Source organism: Pelophylax lessonae (assembly GCF_965119305.1).
Source record: "Pelophylax lessonae genome assembly, chromosome: 1".
Taxonomy (NCBI): domain Eukaryota; kingdom Metazoa; phylum Chordata; class Amphibia; order Anura; family Ranidae; genus Pelophylax; species Pelophylax lessonae.
The window spans coordinates 675459501-675478116 of NC_138768.1; the positions used below are offsets into that span (position 1 = coordinate 675459501).

The 18616-nt window shown below is 41.4% G+C and overlaps 1 protein-coding gene across 2 annotated transcripts in view; it reads left to right on the forward strand.

The window, feature by feature from the left end:
• The window catches only part of LOC309554568 (uncharacterized protein), a 151845-nt gene that overhangs the window by 72669 nt on the left and 60560 nt on the right, over positions 1 to 18616 (forward strand). For both annotated transcript variants that reach the window (XM_082256304.1, XM_082256305.1), the window contains exons 10-11: positions 178 to 374; positions 9646 to 9704. In XM_082256304.1, coding sequence (XP_082112430.1) covers positions 178 to 374; positions 9646 to 9704 — 256 coding nt within the window. The remainder of the gene's footprint in view (positions 1 to 177; positions 375 to 9645; positions 9705 to 18616) is intronic.

Genomic DNA, 18616 nt, shown 5'->3' on the forward strand with positions numbered 1-18616 from the left:
GATTTTGTGGAAGGATCACCAACAGCAGGAGGGGACAACACAGCATGGCAGGTGCTGCTGTTACTTTAAGGGTAGTATTGTTTTGCAGGGTAATATTGTTCTGTTGCAATTTAGCCTAGTGTTTCACTTAAATGTGTGTACTGTACATTGACAGACTTGTTGCACTTTAATTAACAGGCACAATATAGGATTTCCAATAGCTGAATGCACCTCGGATGGGAATTTCACAATATCAAAGCCACGGGAAAGCGGAGGTCTTATCTCATTTGGCACTGTTGCAGAACAATTAGTTTACGAAATCGGCGATCCTCGACACTACATTCTGCCAGATGTTTCTTGTGATTTTTCCCATGTTACTATTTCTGAAGTTCAAGGTATGCATGAAAACAACTCAAATGTGTTTTTAGTTTCTTTACAGAATTTATGATTTGGGTAGAAAGAAACAATGTGGATATAAAATAAGTGTGGAAAAATCCTATAAAACCTGACTTCAAAATATCTTTCGATGGGCACTAGCAGGACTGCCTGCCCTCACGTTGTAAAGCAGTGTGCAAACTGTTGGCACTTTATAAATTCTGTATAATAATAATACACTAGTTTAACCACATCTAATTCCATTAACTACTTCTGGACTGCCCCATAGTAGATATACTGCTACAGGGTGGTCCTCTTGTGCAGAATCACGTGTGTGTGTGATTCTGCAGTTCCGCCTAGGGGGCGTGCACGTGCTGCTGGCGGGCCACTTCTGCTGTGATTTGCTCACAGCTTAGTAAAAGCAGCACATACAGTACACAAAAACACTGGCTAGGCACACGGTTAAAGAGGTTGTAAACTCGTTTTTTTTTTACAACCTGAAAGAGAAATACATAATGAGCTAGTATGCATCGCATACTAGCTCATTATGAAATACTTACCTTAGAACGAGCCCCCGCCGTGCCGTCCGCTCACCTCTATGACTGGTGACATGTCTAGTCGCCCGTCTTCCGGGATCGCGGCATCCGGCCATCTGATTGGCCGGAGCCGCGGTGACGTCACTCCCGCGCACGCGCGCTGGAGCCGACAGTCACGGCACGGGGCTCTGAAGGAACGGCACGAGCGGCTGTTGCTTCATAGCGCATGCGCCAGTGACGTCACTGGATGCATCGAAGGTAAATATCTCCTAAACGGTACATGTTTAGGAGATATTTACAGTACCTATAGGTAAGCCTTATCATAGGCTTACCTATAGGTACAACTTGCCGAGGAGGGTTTACTTCCTCTTTAACACTTTGATCGCCCTAGATGTTTAACCCCTTCCAGGCCTGTGTCAGTACAGTGACAGTGCATATTTTTATCACTGATCATTGTATTCGTGTTACTGGTTCCCACAAAGTGTCAAAATTGTCAGATAGGGGTTTATTTACTAAAGCTAAGGAGGGCAAAATTAGTCACAATTCTGCAGAGAAACCAATCAGCTTCCAGGTTTTATTGCTAAAGCTTAATTAAACAAGCTGAGGTTAGAAGCTGATTGGTTTTCTGCCGAATTGTGACTAATTTTGTGACTAGCTTTAGTAAATAAACCCCTTAGTGTCCGATTGTCCGCCGCAATATCGCGATCCAACTATAAGTCGCTGATCGCTGCCATTACTAGTATAAAAAATAAATTCCAGTATATACCTTCTATTTTCAAATTGCTAGCTTATTTTTATTCTTTATTGTACCTAAAAAAAAATGGCTTTCAGGTGTAGAACAAACTATTGCTGCCTGTGTCTGCAGATTTATGTTTAAAAACAATAAAATAAGTATATAGTTCTATTCATTAGGCCTGACATTGAATAAAATAAAATAATGCTTACAACAGGCAACACATGACACCTTGTATATCATATTACACAGCTTAAAGCAGAACTTCACCCAAAAGAGGGAGTTTGGCTGTTCCTCCTCATAAATCCCCCCCCCCCCCCAGTCAAAATTGCCATATTTTTAGGGGGAAGGAGCAGTTACCTGATTTACAGGTACTTAATCCCACTTCCGCTCCGACAGCCTAGGTGATTTGATCGTAAGTTAACCACTGCCCTCCTCTCCCTTCAGCCTCTTGGGACACATCAAAGGGCCTGAGAGACTGCGGGACCATTCACAAGGTGCAGCCCAGCTTGCGCATGCGTAGTGGGCAGCCTGCTGTGTAGCTGCAAGCAGTCAGTCGGCTGCCCACAGTTATGATGCTGGTGCCAGCAGCAAAGAGCGGTGAAGAAACCTGATCGGGAGAGTGTGGTGTCGGATCCCTGGACAGGTGAGTGGCTGTTTTTTTTCACAGGAGACTGAAGAACCGTTTTAAAGTATATGTAATCCAATTCCTAAAATGTCATGAAAAAAATATGCATTCCTTGAGTGGGTCCAAGTGTGACAGGAGGGGTAATATTGGATGAGAAACAAAGTATCACGACTGTAGCATGTAATAAACACCTGTATCCGCTATGTTTGCAGCTTAAGCCAGGTACTCTTACTCGATTGTGCATTTTTAATTCCCCCATCCCCCACTGCAAGTCTCCTTTACCGGTTGGGGGGTGGTAAAAATGCATGGTTGAGCCGTGTTGGCATTGCCATGTACTTTGAAGGATACCTTTCTACTGCCAATCTGTTTTTGGTTGGCACTGATTGGTTGAATATGTGATACATTGATAGCCAAATTTTCCCACAGTAGTTTGCATCTCTCTTCCTTCCCACAAGGCAGTAGGGAAGGTATCACTCTTTGCCATTATTATTATTTGTTTTGTATTTAATTAAAATAGTTGTATTATAAATAGCAGTTCTGGGTGTCAAATACTTAAAGTGGAGCTCTGTCTGAAAAAAAAAAGAAATTAGCTGCCAAAACCAGGTACCCGCTCCCCCCAAAAAGTGCTAGATGTGGCAGTGTAGTGGGGGAGAGTGCGAACAAGCAGAGCTTCCCCTTTTGGGTGGATCTCCGCTTTAGGGAGGCTACATTTTATATATTTTTTTATTAGTTCATATATTTTGGATTCCTCCAAGTTACTAAAGTTGAAAAAGACTGCACTAGACCATAATTTCATCCTGAGGTATAAGAACTCACCTAACACTACTGTAATAAAAGGATAATGGGCTGTGTGTCGGTGCTCTGGCTATCCTGACTAACATGAATCCATAGAAATCAAAAGCTGGCACACGATTGTCCCTTCTTATGTACTGAAGCAGTTACAACATCTTGGAAATGCTAACGCATTTCGGCCTAAGCCTTCCTCATAGTAATGAGGAAGGGTTAGGCTGAAACGCGTTAGCATTTTCCAAGATGTTGTAACTGCTTCAGTGCAAAATTAAATTTCATAAGAAGCAGCGATTGTGTGCCGGCTTTTGATTTCTATAATTTCATCCTGAGGTTTACCTTTCCATACCACACACAGGCCTAGCATTTGCCTCATGGTTGTGGCCCCATTTACTAGTACTGCTACCCAACGCAGTATTTTTGCTGATGCATTTTTGCTGATGCATGTGTGCAACTTCAACCATCTGCTGTTATTTTTTTGGGAGGGGATGATTTTGGAATTGGTGATGCCGTGGTATAACCGTCTTTCACACGCACTGCACAAAAAGTAGTGCATGCACCAGTTTTTGAAACGCACGGCAACAGCATTGCATGATCCTTTTGTACCATGCAATCCGGTGCGTGCGAATGCACTGCGTTTGTAACCTGCGTTTTGGGGTGTCTTTAACTTTGCACTGAACCCCACAGCAGATTGTGCAATTGGAATGCGGTGCAGTAATGTTGGTTGAACCAGATGGTCTTTTTTCAACCTGATTAACTATGTAACTATGAATCCATACAAGAACGTGGCTTTCCCACACTGCATTCTAGTGTGAATAGGCGCCTATGGTTTTATTACATCTATTTAAAATATATAGTGAGTAATGGTGGCATGTACTGTATGTCAGAAGAACTGTACTGTGTATTACCTTTAACAAGATGAAAGAACATGGAGCCTTTTCGGCAGATGTTCAGCATAATATTTACCTATACAGAACTGATAAAGTATATCATATGGACAAACAACCACATATTATTTGGCAGCCCGCTCGACTGAAATTAGTTTTTAACCTTCCAATGAACTTTTACCTTGACAAAGTCCTAATATAACATGTATGAACTCTAAATGAACTTTCCGGTGAACTTTTTTAAGTTCTCTGGATAAGAAGTTGTGCAGATGGTGAAGTCTTGGATTCCTTGCAGATTTTAGACTCTAGTGCCTTGACACGTACAGCAGGAGATGGGATGTTAATATCTTCTCATTTCTCATTCATTATTTTTTTTAATTGAAGTTATCTCTATAATGTACATGCTCGGACACTGTTTACACTAAAACTGAACTTTTTCAGCAGATTGCAATGTATTTCTTTTCCCAACAAAAAGATGGGACGTGAACTATTAGCTATACCACCCAGACTTTTAAAGATGTTCTTCACATAACTAAAAGACAGTTACTATTTATCACCTTTTACGGCCTGCTGCGAAGAACTAGAGGAGCTGGAATAACGACCCAGCGCTCTGACCAGCCAATACAGATATTGACTATTTGCAGCAAAGATATTGAAGGAGGTATGGATATCTATAGCTAGCTATCCAAGGCTCCTTTGCAATCTAGATCTAGCCCCTTGCTAGACAAACATTTTAGCTAAGGGATTCAAATCATAAACTACTCCACCTAAGTTACCATGATAGTAAGTTTTTTTTGGTTACTGAAAGCGCCCCTTTCTCCCTCGCTCAACAATCTTTGGCGCATGTGCCTCTGCATGCACATCCTAAAACATCTGTAAGTTAACTTTTAACTCAAGTGTTTATTGGGCTAATTATAATTGTTTTTTAGGGTGATAACAATGTCCATCATTGTTTAACTTTGTGATTGGGGGGTTTGAGGCCTTTCGGCTGATTTGTTGTGGAATTTTTGTATCTCGGTAAAGGTATTCTAACCGCTTGGTCCTCATTTACAACTATTTGGTGAGTGGTCAGTCTGCAACTTCCTGATTAATTGAGGCACTGGTGACATAGCCAGGACCTCACAGATGCCCCTCTATGTCACCAGTGCCTTCCCTGGAGATCTTGTCTATACAGTGGGGAAAACGTTTTCTTTCCAGTAGATGTATGTGAGCGCTGGGTGGGCAGTGCGGGTTCTTCAATCGTGAAGGGGCGCAGGGGAGATGCCAAACTATTCTAGGAAGTGAAGAGCGACTGAGCGACCTTCCCTTAGTTAAAATTGCAAATAGGATAGGATTAGAGAATGAAAATGTGATCTATTGAACAACAGCCTGCATTGGCCTCAGAAAATATGTCCTTTTTGAAACGCCATTTCACAAAGGTTAAACTGGTGCCTTTGTTTTTTTTTTTTTTTTTGTTGTTTTTTTATGGCTGTTCAAGGTGAAGGTCTGCTTTGAGGTGTATATAAACTTTACATCAATTTTTCAGTATGCCTGGCTTTAATCCTCTCTTCATACAGTTTTTTGTGTGTGTTGCAGAGTGTTGCTAAGCCACTGCCTTGCAATTATGAAAAATAGATTAAGGGCTTTTAAAAGTAACTGTAGTGTATTTTCAGTAAGTACATAATTATAGTTATTTTCCTCTGAAACATGTTTCAAATAGCATTTCAGTATGCTGCTGTTCAATATTTTGATTATTTTATTTTATATTAGAAAATGCGGTCACATTCTGTTTCTACCAAGCGCTAAGCGATAAGTACAGTTAACCATATAGTTATGTATATTTTTTAAAAAAGGCCAGTCCTAAAGACTTACATTGAGGAAGAACAGTGAGGCTCCATCACTATACAGCAAGCAGATTCTGATTATGCAATGGACAAAGAGGGCTACCCCCATGCACATATATACAGTCCGGTCCATAAATATTGGGACATCTACACAATTCTAATCTTTTTGGCTCTATACACCACCACAATGGATTTGAAATGAATCAAACAAGATGTGCTTTAACTGCAGACTTTCAGATTTAATTTGAGGGTATTTACATCCAAATCCGGTGAATGGTGTAGGAATTACAACAGTTTGTATATGTGCCTCCCACTTTTTAAGGGACCAAAAGTAATGGGACAGATTAACAATCATAAATCAATCTTTCACTTTTTAATACTTGGTTGAAAATCCTTTGCAGTCAATTACAGCCTGAAGTCTGGAATGCATAGACATCACCAGACGCTGGGTTTCATCCCTGGTGATGCTCTGCCAGGCCTCTACTGCAACTGTCTTCAGTTCCTGCTTGTTCTTTGGGCATTTTCCCTTCAGTTTTGTCTTCAGCAAGTGAAATGCATGCTCAATCGGATTCAGGCCAGGTGATTGACTTGGCCAATGCATAACATTACACTTCTTTCCCTTAAAAAACCTTTTGGTTGCTTTCGCAGTATGCTTCGGGTCATTGTCCATCTGCACTGTGAAGCGCCGTCCAATGAGTTCTGAAGCATTTGGCTGAATATGAGCAGATAATATTGCCCGAAACACTTCAGAATTCATCCTGCTGCTTTTGTCAGCAGTCACATCATCAATAAATACAAGAGAACCAGTTCCATTGGCAGCCATACATGCCCAAGCCATGACACTACCACCACTATGCTTCACTGATGAGGTGGTATGCTTTGGATCATGAGCTCCTTTCCTTCTCCATACTCTTCTCTTCCCATCACTCTGGTACAAGTTGATCTTGGTCTCATCTGTCCATAGGATGTTGTTCCAGAACTGTGAAGGCTTTTTTAGATGTTGTTTGGCAAACTCTAATCTGGCCTTCCTGTTTTTTGAGGCTCACCAATGGTTTACATCTTGTGGTGAACCCTCTGTATTCACTCTGGTGAAGTCTTCTCTTGATTGTTGACTTTGACACACATACACCTACCTCCTGCAGAGTGTTCTTGATCTGGCCAACTGTTGTGAAGGGTGTTTTCTTCACCAGGGAAAGAATTCTTCGGTCATCCACCACAGTTGTTTTCCGTGGTCTTCCGGGTCTTTTGGTGTTGCTGAGCTCACCGGCGCGTTCTTTCTTTTTAAAGATGTTCCAAACAGTTGATTTGGCCACACCTAATGTTCTTGCTATCTCTCTGATGGGTTTGTTTATTTTTGTCAGCCTAATGATGGCTTGCTTCACTGATAGTGACAGCTCTTCGGATCTCATATTGGGAGTTGACAGCAACAGATTCCAAATGCAAATAGCACACTTGAAATGAACTCTGGACCTTTTATCTGCTCCTTGTAAATGGGATAATGAGGGAATAACACACACCTGGCCATGGAACAGCTGAGCAGCCAATTGTCCCATTTCTTTTGGTCCCTTAAAAAGTGGAGGCACATATACAAACTGTTGTAATTCCTACACCTTTCACCTGATTTGGATGTAAATACCCCCTGCGGTTAAAGCACATCTTATTTGATTCATTTCAAATCCATTGTGGTGGTGTATAGAGCCAAAAATATTAGAATTGTGTCGATGTCCCAATATTTATGGACCTGACTGTAAATGAATAAAAATATGTAGTCAACACATTATGAATCACTGACCCGGAACAAGTATGTTGTCGATTTCGCCAGACATTCGGCCTGTGTGTACTAGGCTTTACATTGCTGACCTTTGCATATAGAAAGTCCTAGTGTCCTTTATGTCACATGGAGTATGGACATGAAATATGAATGTCCATTAAAAAATATGAATCAACTCAGAACTTCTGTTCTTTATTTTTGTTGTGGGTTAGTGACTCAGAGTATTTAAATCACAGACAGCATTTTCAAATGGTGGTTAGCAATTGCAACGTCTGTAGCCTCTAGTCTAGATTATTTTATTTTAACCCTTTCAGTTGCCAGGCTCCCTGTCTCTTTTTGCACCACTGGTAACCAAATCTATAGTGCTATTTTTCACAAGTTTAGAGTTTGTAAAATGTCTCACAAAAGGGTAGATTATCTGAAAGCATTGGGTCTATATGTGGTATTCTTTTATTTCTATACCTCATGAGCTTTAAAGTACACTGTCAAAGTGCATCACATGTAACCTCACAAATTTGAACTGCAACTTTGAAGGAAATAATTTGGTCCTCATTTGCTGTTAGCATGCTGTGCACAACTGTGCTGGACCAATTAAATGTGACCAAGCCATATGGCCAGCTTCTGATTCAGCTCACCATCAGGGCGAAGCCCTATGCGGCTCTCTGCAGCAGCTGAAAGCCGGTTCCTCCCCCTCCCGCTGGCTTTTAGCTGCACCAGGGGGAGAGACACATCATTCTGTAATTTTCCCCCTTCACACCAATCCTCCTCCCTGTTCTGCTGACTTCTTATTACCTTCTGTGTGCCCGGGCTCCCCTCCCACAGCTCTGCTGGCTTCCATTCGGTTCTGTTCCATCGACTGACGTGAGTGCACAGGGTTATGTGTCAGGATGGGGAGTGTTTGAAAAAAATAAGAATATCATCAAAAAGTACATTTTTTTCAGTAATTCAGTTCAAAAAGTAAAATTTATATTTTATATAGATGCGTTACACAAAGAGTAATATATTTCAAGCATTTCTTTCTTTTTATTTTGATGATTATGGCTTACAGTTAGTGTAAATTCCAAATTCAATATCTTAGAAAATTAGAATATTACATAAGCCCAATAAAAAAAAAAAAAAAAAGACTTTAAAAAAGGAAAAATGTTGGCTTACTAAAAAGTATGTCCATGTACACTATAGTATGCACTCAATACTTGGTCGGGATACCTTTTGCATTAATTACTGCATCAATGCAGCGTGACATGAAGGCGATCAGCCTGTGGCAATGCTGAGGCGTTATGGAAGCCCAGGTTTCTTTGATAGCGGCCTTCAGCTCATCTGCATTGTTGGGTCTCGTGTTGCATCTTCCTCTTGACAATACCCCACAGATTCTCTATGGGGTTTTGGTCAGGCGAATTTGCTGGGTAATAAAGCACAGAGATACCACAGGCTGATCGCTGGAGGCTGATCGCCTCCTTGCCAGAAATTCATGCAAAAGGAGCCCCGACCAAGTATTTTTTTTTTATTGGTCTTATGTAATATTCCAATTTTCCTAGATTCTAATTTTTGGGTTTCCACTAGCTATAAACCATAATCCTCAAAATTAAAAGAAAAAAAATGCTTGAAATATATCACTCACTATCACTGTGCGTAACGCATCTATATAAAATATATGACTTTCAATTTTTTAATTGAATTACTGAGCTAAATTAACTTTTTGATGATATTCTAATTTTAGGAGATGCACCGGTATCTATCTATAGAAACCTAGATTCTCCTGTGTTAGATAGCATAAGAAGAAAAAAACAATATTCTGTTGCAAAATATTGTTTAGACACTATGCATTTTGCTGGCCCTGACAAGTAAACCATCAAAACAATGTGTTCTTTTTTTTCTTTTTTTTACATTCGTGTGATAGAATTAAGAGTAACTAATATAGACTATACTTTAATCTTTTAAAATGAGAAACAGGAAAATTTATTGACCGGGTTATTAGAGAGCTGTTCCACTTAGAACACCAGATGTACCATATGATATGTTCTTGTCTATACATAGGGCATATGCAGTATTTATCATTGCTATCTGAATGCTGTCAACATATTTAAAGGGTTTGTTTTCTGCATCTGACGACATAATTTTCTCTCCCAGATGAGGAGGCTGTCACTGTAAATGGAGCAAGAGGAATTCCACCATCTTCATTATATAAGGTATTGCATGGTCCCTTTTCTTCCAGGATATGTTAGTAGTAGAACATGCTTTGAAGACAAGTACTTGGTGGCATTTTAGAGTTAAAGACTGTACTGCTTGTAGGGATCAAAAAGGTCAGGAAAAATTACTGATGATGCTTATCTGCATACTTATTGAAGAACAAAGGCTTCAGATAACTGTGCCTTTCTGAAAAAAAAAAAAAAACATTGATGATTTCTATGCAAGAGAGAATATCCAGCTACTTGAACATATATTTTGATTTCTACTACAGTGCCTTTGGAACTCCAAAAGGAAATGAGTTCAAGGCATTGACTGGCCTCCTGCTCCTCACTATTAGGATGCTCAGGATGCTCATTATAGTGATGGACAAAGTGAGTTGCAGGAGGAGGCAGGCAAAGATTTAACATCCTAGATGAAATGAGTAAGTCTTTCTCATCCATTGAGGGAAACATGAAATCATACACTGTTATACTACCGCCTACAAAAGCTTTGAATACTGGCTAACAAAAAAAAAGGTAGGCCTTCCCAGGATAAACCTTTATATTCCCAGCATGCCTTCGTTTTTGCTAGTTTCATAGAAAGATGGATTTCTTCTCAGGTCTGCTGAAAAACGTCTAACCTAATTAATTTGCTAGCATTTTTCCTTCAATTCTTCTCTATTGTTTGTTCAATCAAGATTCTTTTTCTCTTGCTGTTTGAGCTGGTCCTTACATGGCAGCTATGTTTAGCAGCCTTTCCTCAGCCTAGCTTTGGGGTGTTGGACCCCACAATACTGGACGTTGGGAGCTAAACTGGAAATTACCTTAGTTGGCTCCAGGTAAGGTACTTTCCAAAACCTGTTATAGTAACAAACTAGCTGTACAGTGCTTTCCAGTCTAAAGCCGTTAGCGCCTGCCCTGTCTCTGAAGACTCATTTTGTGAGTAGCCAGATCAGACTGAGCACCAGGAGCTAAGTCATTGTTGGGACCACTGAGCACCTTTAAATTTCTCGCTTTATAGCAGTTCTACTGCGGAAGGGGTTAACGCTGATGGAATGAACGCTCATGTCATCTGCTGGTGCAGTGTCATGTGCATACTCTGTGTTTGATTTTTCATTATTCTGTGTCAAGGTAGCATCTCCCCACTGTTGCTCTTGCTTTGCAAGGGCCTCATAGAACTCTGATATGTGGTCCTTTCCTACCTCAGGCAATTCGATCCTCATCAGCTACCAGATGTCTGACACTCCGTTAGCATTTCTGCTAGCATTTGTTACCTACCTCCTAAAGGTACTGCCTTATACAGTCTGCAATCTTGTGAGTATAAGGTCTACCTTCTCATCTGAGTTCTCTTCACATCTCGCAGATTGGGCTGAATTCTCTGCCCCATATGGGGTCTCTACTACAGTCATGCAAGACTTTGTGACCGTATTCACCCAGTTCCTCACTGGCATCAACTACACAGGCTCCATTCACTTTCCTGAGTCTTCACCTGCAGAGTCTATTGCTGACACTCCCACAGCCTTAGAGGTGGCAAGGCCTTCGGCTGATTCTGATATGCGGTCCTCTTGGTACCCAATGAGATTATTTATGATGGTATAAGTCTTCTGCCATTACATCAGATTTATAAGAGACCTTTTAATAATGCAGCACACACTACTCTGCATCTTGAGGATCAGCCTGCTCTCTCCACTCTTGGGTCAGAGCTTCCACAGCTGCTAAGACCTTCCCACTACACCCACTCTTAGTGGTATTCCTCTATGGGAATAGGAAGAACCCCAGTGGGTCCTGGACACCTCCTAAGCATTTACTGGATTTGTTCCCGTTTGGCAAGGAATTTACTGGCTGTGGATCTGCCAGTGACCCACCAGGAAAACCATAAGACCAGTTCTCACATTCAAGGATTTTACTGACCAACAGCTAGAATCCCTCTTAAATACTCAGTTCACACTGGAAGACCCAGCCCTTTGCTCTATTCTGACAGTGACCATAATTTTCCCAACTAGGCAGAAGGGTCTAAATCCCTCAAAAGAGAAGGCCACGTTGAAAGCCTTCAGCTGTGATGTATATCTCAACTATTATTGGTCTATACAAATGTGCAGAGCTGTCTGGTTGAAGTGCTGGGATGCAGACACTGTGTCCAAGGAGGGCCTAATCTACTTGGTCTTCAAAGAAAGATGTCTCTTTGGACCTACCCTTGACATTATCATACTGGATATTACCGCAGGACAGAGCACTCACCTTCCCCAGTAAGTCTAAGAAGTGACTAAGTCTTCTTCCTAGGTAAGGCTAGGCCCTGTAAGCCTGGTTTCTCGTCCAACTGGAATTTTGGTAGTAAGAAACCTGCTCTGTAAAACCTTCAGCATTAAGATGCACTCCCTATTTCCCAAGTGGGTGGATTTTTTACAGGCTGATCTCTCACGTTCAGCACTGTATTCAGCTCCTCACCCTCTATTTTCTGGTGTCACTGCTGTCCTCCCAGAACAATTGTTAATTCCCTTTGGGACATGTACAGCCTTCAATTGTGACTGGTATTCATCAGTTTCACCATCCCAGTACCTCCCCAGAACCACGCCTGTCAGCCTGGATGGGGAATTGCTGGTCACCTCCTATGAAGGCTTTTACTTTCCAGTCTCACCCCTGCATCACAAGTGGTCTTTAGGGTGTAGACTCCAGTGTTTACCGTAGTGCCTTCTCACAGCATACTCATTGTGGAAAAATCTGACAACCTATGATGAAGAAAACAGTCATTATGGACCCCCCCCCCCCCCCCCATTAGATATTGTTTTCTAGATAGTTCAGACGCCTCCAAGATTCAACTGGATCTTGTTTCAGTAATAGCCGCTAGACATTTTTCATCATCGTCAGACAGTTTTAACCAGTAGGGTTCCTCAGGAGATGTGTCTACAACAAGTTTACCCCTAAGTCCCCTTCTTTTTACCAGCAAGTTACTCGCCTCTCTACTGTTGTAGGGGAGCTGTGTATTCATGGGTCATCCTCTCTGACAACCCATTTTCTCTAGTTTATTATTCAGACTACCTCAGACCTTCCCTCTTCTGTTGTGAATCAAATTTCTGACCAGAGGTGATTGTCTGCCTCTGAGAATCAGGTAGTCATTGGCCTGATTAACAAGTCATACAGTTCTAAGGTTGGTGAGGATTTCACAAGGGGATCCTGTAATCAGAGAATACTTGTCTCTTTGGCTACCTTCTAAGGTTCTAGAACAGGAGTTTTTGCTGTGACAAGAGAGGTAGTTTGGATCCTGACTTGAATGAAACCTTATATAAAAAGGTTTTTGCTGCACCACACAAATGATTACCTTCCCTGTAAATGATTTAAATAAATGTCAATCCCATGTAATCAAATATAGTGCCATTGTTGCAGATAAACATAAAAAAGAAACAATTCTAAATTAATGAAATATCATGTGATCTCAATACAGTGCTTCATACTTAATGATCAATCAAAAATAATATGAGCATATAATAAAATGAATCACATTTAGTGTAAATAAGTCAGATGCTGTGCTTTAAAAAAAAAAGCTCACCAATCCTGCATAAATGAATTATAATGAACACCCTTGTGTATATCCTTTTTATATGAGTACATCCAGCGCAAATCCCATCACCTGAGAAGGTAGCACACTCGCCAGACCTAATACCCTACACAGAGGTCTATTACGCTCAATGGGATCTAATGATGTCCAGTTGGACGTAATGCGTAGGGAAGAGTTGAATACACTGACATCACATGCTGCTGTCTCATGGATAGCAGCAGCATTTAAGTAAGTTCTCCAACACTGGCTATTTTGTGATCTGCTCATGTTTTGATTGTATGTAAACAACATTAAAAATACTACACTTTAAGTGCCGGTTCACACTTGTGCGATGCGGGAAGGCTGCGAATTCGCAGCCTGTTCCCGCATCGCAAACGCACATCTGGCAGTTCACACTGCCATATGCGATACGCAGGGGGTGTCAATTAAATGTTAATGATCGCATATCGCAGTGCGATCTGACAGTTCACACAGGATCGGATCGCACAAGTGTGAACCACTGTGCGATCCGATTCTGATGCGGCTGAAAAAAAGGGTCCTGTGCGTGTTTGCTGCAGATACAGTGCGAATTTAGCCATACAAAGTGTATGGCTGAATTTGCATCCGCACAGGAGATCGCATGTAATGAAGGAGCAGTGCGCTCCGAATTACATGCGATCTCGCAAGCCGCACATATGTGAACTGGCACTAAGAGTTATTTCTATAATCCACATGTGATATGTGGAATTAGGTGGTTTGCTTACATCCCGGAGTGACCATGTTCTGTTGGAGTACTGGATCTGCAGACACAGTTGTGTACCGGACCCACCTGTCATCAGCAGAGAGCTGAACCCACTAAGCATTATATACCTCTGTGTGTGAGGTATTAGGTCTGATGAGTGTGGAACCTTTTCAGGTGACAGGATTTGCACTAGATATAATCATACAAGAAGGATATATATATATATATATATATATATATACTGTTGGGCAGAAAAGTATTTGGTCAGCCACCAATTGTGCAAGTTCTCTCACTTAAAAAGAGAGAGGCCTGTCGTTTTCATCATAGGTATACTTCAACTACGAGAGACAAAATGAGAAAAAAAAATCCAGAAAATCACATTGTCTGATTTGTAATGAATTTATTTGCAAATTATGGTGGAAAATAAGTATTTGGTCAATAACAAAAGTTAATTTCAATACTTTGTTATATACCCTTTGTTGTCAATGACAGAGGTCAAACATTTTCTGTAAGTCTTCACAAGGTTTTCACACACTGTTACTGGTATTTTGGCCCATTCCTTCATGCAGATCTCCTCTAGAGCAGTGATGTTTTGGGGCTGTCGCTGGGCAAAACATGATGTTTCCACTCCCATGCTTCACAGTAGGTATGGTGTTCTTTGGATGCAACTCAGCATTCTTTCTCCTCCAAACACGACGAGTTGAGTTTTTACTAAAAAGTTCTACTTTGGTTTCATCTGACCATATGACATTCTCCCAATCCTCTTCTGGCTCATCCAAATGCTCTCTAGCAAACCTCAGATGGGCCCAGACATGTACTGGCTTAAGCAGGGGGACACATCTGGCACTGCAGGATTTCAGTCCCTGGCGGCCTAGTGTGTTACTGATGGTGGCCTTTGTTACTTTGGTCCTAGCTCTCTGCAGGTCATTCACTATGTCCCCCCTGTGTGGTTCTGGAATTTTGCTCACTGTTCTTGTGATCATTTTGACTAGGGATGCACCGAAATTTTCGGCCACCGAAATTATCGGCCGAAAATGAGCCTATCTAATTTCGGCCGATAATGGGTTAACATTGTCGAAAATAATGGCCGCCGTGGGGAAGGAGGAGGGCGCAGCGCAGCGAGGGCAGGTTTTAAAAGTCCCGCCTCTGGCCGGCCGTCCGCCTCTCAATGACGTCCCTACTACGATCTGTGTAATGGAGGGACACACCAGGGGGGGGCGGGGCGAGCGGCCGCTATTGAACTATGTGATCCTTCCTGTCAGCTCAGCGCGACTATATATGAATGAGAAGTGACCTGACATCGGGCGGGGGGAGCGGCCGCTATTAGCTGTAACTATGTGAGAGCTTCACTTCACTGACAGGCATGTATCTCCGCTGTCAGGGAAGTGAAGGCTCACATAGTTACAGCTAATAGCGGCCGCTCCCCCCGCCCGATGTCAGGTCACTTCTCATTCATATATAGTCCGGCTGAGCTGACAGGAAGGATCACATAGTTATATCTATAGCGGCCGCTCTAGTGTCACAAATTGGTTTATGCAAGCTGCATTTGTTGCACCTTATTTCAGCTTACCAATGATATTTGTATTATGAAGCATGAGGGGTTAATGTATTGTCACTGCTGGTCACTGCTGCATTAGTGACCGACCAGTGGCAGGTAATTAATCCCTTTGTGCTGCATTAGTGCAACCAGTATCAGTGTTAATTAACACTGGTTGCACTGATACTGGTTGCACTAATGCAGCACAAAGGGGTTATTTACCTGCCACTGGTCGGTCACTAATAGATGAGTGACAAGCAGTGACAATACATTAACCCCCTCATGCTGCATAATACAAATACCATTGGTAATTAAATTAACCTCTTGCCAACCCATCACAGTACATATACTGTGACAGGGTGGCAGCGACAGGTGTACGTCGCTACCTGTTTTTGGTGTATGCCCCTCTTTTATCTATTTTAAATTTTTGGGGGGAAAAAAGTAATTTTCGGTTTCGGTTTTCGGCCAAGGGCATCCTGCATTTTCGGTTTCGGCCCAAAATTTTCATTTCGGTGCATCCCTAATTTTGACCCCATGGGGTGAGATCTTGCGTGGAGCCCCAGATCGAGGGAGATTATCAGTGGTCTTGTATGTCTTCCATTTTCTAATAATTGCTCCCACAGTTGATTTCTTCACACCTAGCTGCTTGCCTATTGCACATTCAGTCTTCCCAGCCTGGTGCAGGTCTACAATTTTGTTTCTGGTGTCCTTCAACAGCTCTTTGGTCTTGGCCATAGTGGAGTTTGGAGTGTGACTGTTTGAGGTTGTGGACAGGTGTCTTTTATACTGATAACAAGTTCAAACAGGTGCCATTAATACAGGTGAGTGGAGGACAGAGGAGCCTCTTAAAGAAGAAGTTACAGGTCTATGAGAGCCAGAAATCTTGCTTGTTTGTAGGTGACCAAATACTTATTTTACCGAGGAATTTACCAATTCATTAGAAATCCTACAATGTGATTTCCTGGATTCTTTCCCTCCATTCTGTTTCTCATAGTTGAAGTGTACCTATGATGCAAATTACAGGCCTCTCTCTCATCTTTTTACATGGGAGAACTTGCACAACTGGTAGCTGACTAAATACTTTTTTGCCCAGCTGTGTATATATATATATATATATATATATATATATAAAAGGATGAAAGCTCATTATAATTCATTTATGCAGGATTGGTGAATGGGTCTTTTTTTTTTTTTTAGCAAAGCACCCAATTTATTTACACCAGTTGTTCAATATACTGTATGCTCACAATATTTTGGAATAATCAATATGTATGAATCACTGTATTTGATTTTGATCACAAGTGATATTTCATGAATTTGGAATTGATTGTTTTTATATTTATCTACTATAGAATTTTTGGTATCTTAGAACATGGGATTCACATTTATTTAAAATATTTACATGGAAGGTTATCATTTGTGTGTTGCAATAACCTTTATATACAATTTGTTGGGATCTATATATAATATTATCTTCTTGCAAGCAGCCTTTAGTATTTATATTAGCGTGTACATTTGTGGTTTTGTGGTATAGAATGTAATCTTGTCTTTATTCCTGTTTGCTCTGTTCCCTTCAAATGCAATTGTTGGGAGACCAGTTGTTCCTAACTGGTTTCTGCTGGAGACATGATACCCTGGGTGATGAACATGCTAACCAAGCTATTTTACTGATGCAGGCATCATTTGTTAGTAGCAGGGAATGCTTTAATGATTCTGGGGTATTTTTTTTCACCAGGGTGTAAACCTTCCTTTGCTGGTGATGTCGCAGGCTGGGGAAGAAGATTATCCTGTTAATCTTATTTGTTTTGCCTTTACCCAGGTGAATATACGTTTGTGTTCCTGATAGGGCTCCTAATGGTTGCTCTACAGGTTCTGCTGCATCTTTGGATCTGGGGAATCATGAGCACCTCTAATACTGGGACTCTGTAAAGCTCCAGGATGGGCAGGTTTTTTTCATGCAAGATTTTGGGGATTACTTCAGGGACACATGATCTTCTTACATATATGTAAGAGTTGAGCTTGATCCTCTGTTTTATCCGATCTACGGTATATTCCTCCTTGGATATTTTGGAGGGGAGCTCTACCTTCTATCACCTGTCTAATCTTTATGTAGGAAGCTCCCATGTTCCTTAGCCGACTGGTAATGCTGGATTCTTGAGATCAAACCTTGGTTCTCTAACAGTGTTCAGGGACCACTGTTTCTCTCTTTGGAGATTCTGCTGACCAGGTCATCCTCAGGGGTCTTTCTGGATATTCCTTACATTGGTGAGATTGATGTCTGCCCTGGCAGTTCTTCCTAGCAAGCACAACTCTTTCTTACTGGGCCCCTATGGGGAATTGAGGTTTGAGACATCATTCTCAGTTCTTGAAGAAGGATTTCTTCTCCTTTTTGACCATGCTAAAACATTGAGTCCTTCCCTGTTGGAAAATTATCCACGCTTCTGTCAGATCAAGAAATCAGTTTCTATGTTATGGTCTATGATACGGGGCTCTCTCTGATATTGTGTTATTATTCACTAGATGTAAGTATTCTGGTTTCCTGGGTCCTCTGACATCAAGCTGTATTCCATGTTAAGGACGGGAGTTCGGCCTTTCTGGGACTAGTTTCAAGGTGTTGGTCCTTCAGGCAGCTCTTGAGCTGCAGGTAGTTTTTTGTTTTGTGTATGCTGGGCCTCTTAGTGATTGTTTGCTGTTGCCAACTTCTCAGTTGAACTGATTATGGATGTCAAAACAGTAAAAATCATACAGTTCTTTTCTTGGAGTCTATAATGGGACACCGGTCTCACCCCTCTGTGTTTATGACCATGTTCTGGTACTGCTTGCTACAAACTGAGACAAGCTGGGAATAGGGGGGATTATCCTAGCTGGCCTACAGAATTTTTTGTGTCCAATCCTACTGTAGGCGGTAGAATAACTTGATATTATATGACTTCCTGTATCCCTCTGTAAAGCACACGAATCATATTTTTTCAGAACAGAGTAGGATTTTGGAACTGTTGGTTATTTTAGAAGAAACTGGAAACTGAATGCAGGCGCATGGAGGAAGTGCCAGATCACCAGCATCATAATCAATAGAAGGAAGTTAAACTGCAAGATATCCCTACACCATTTTTTGTATGACT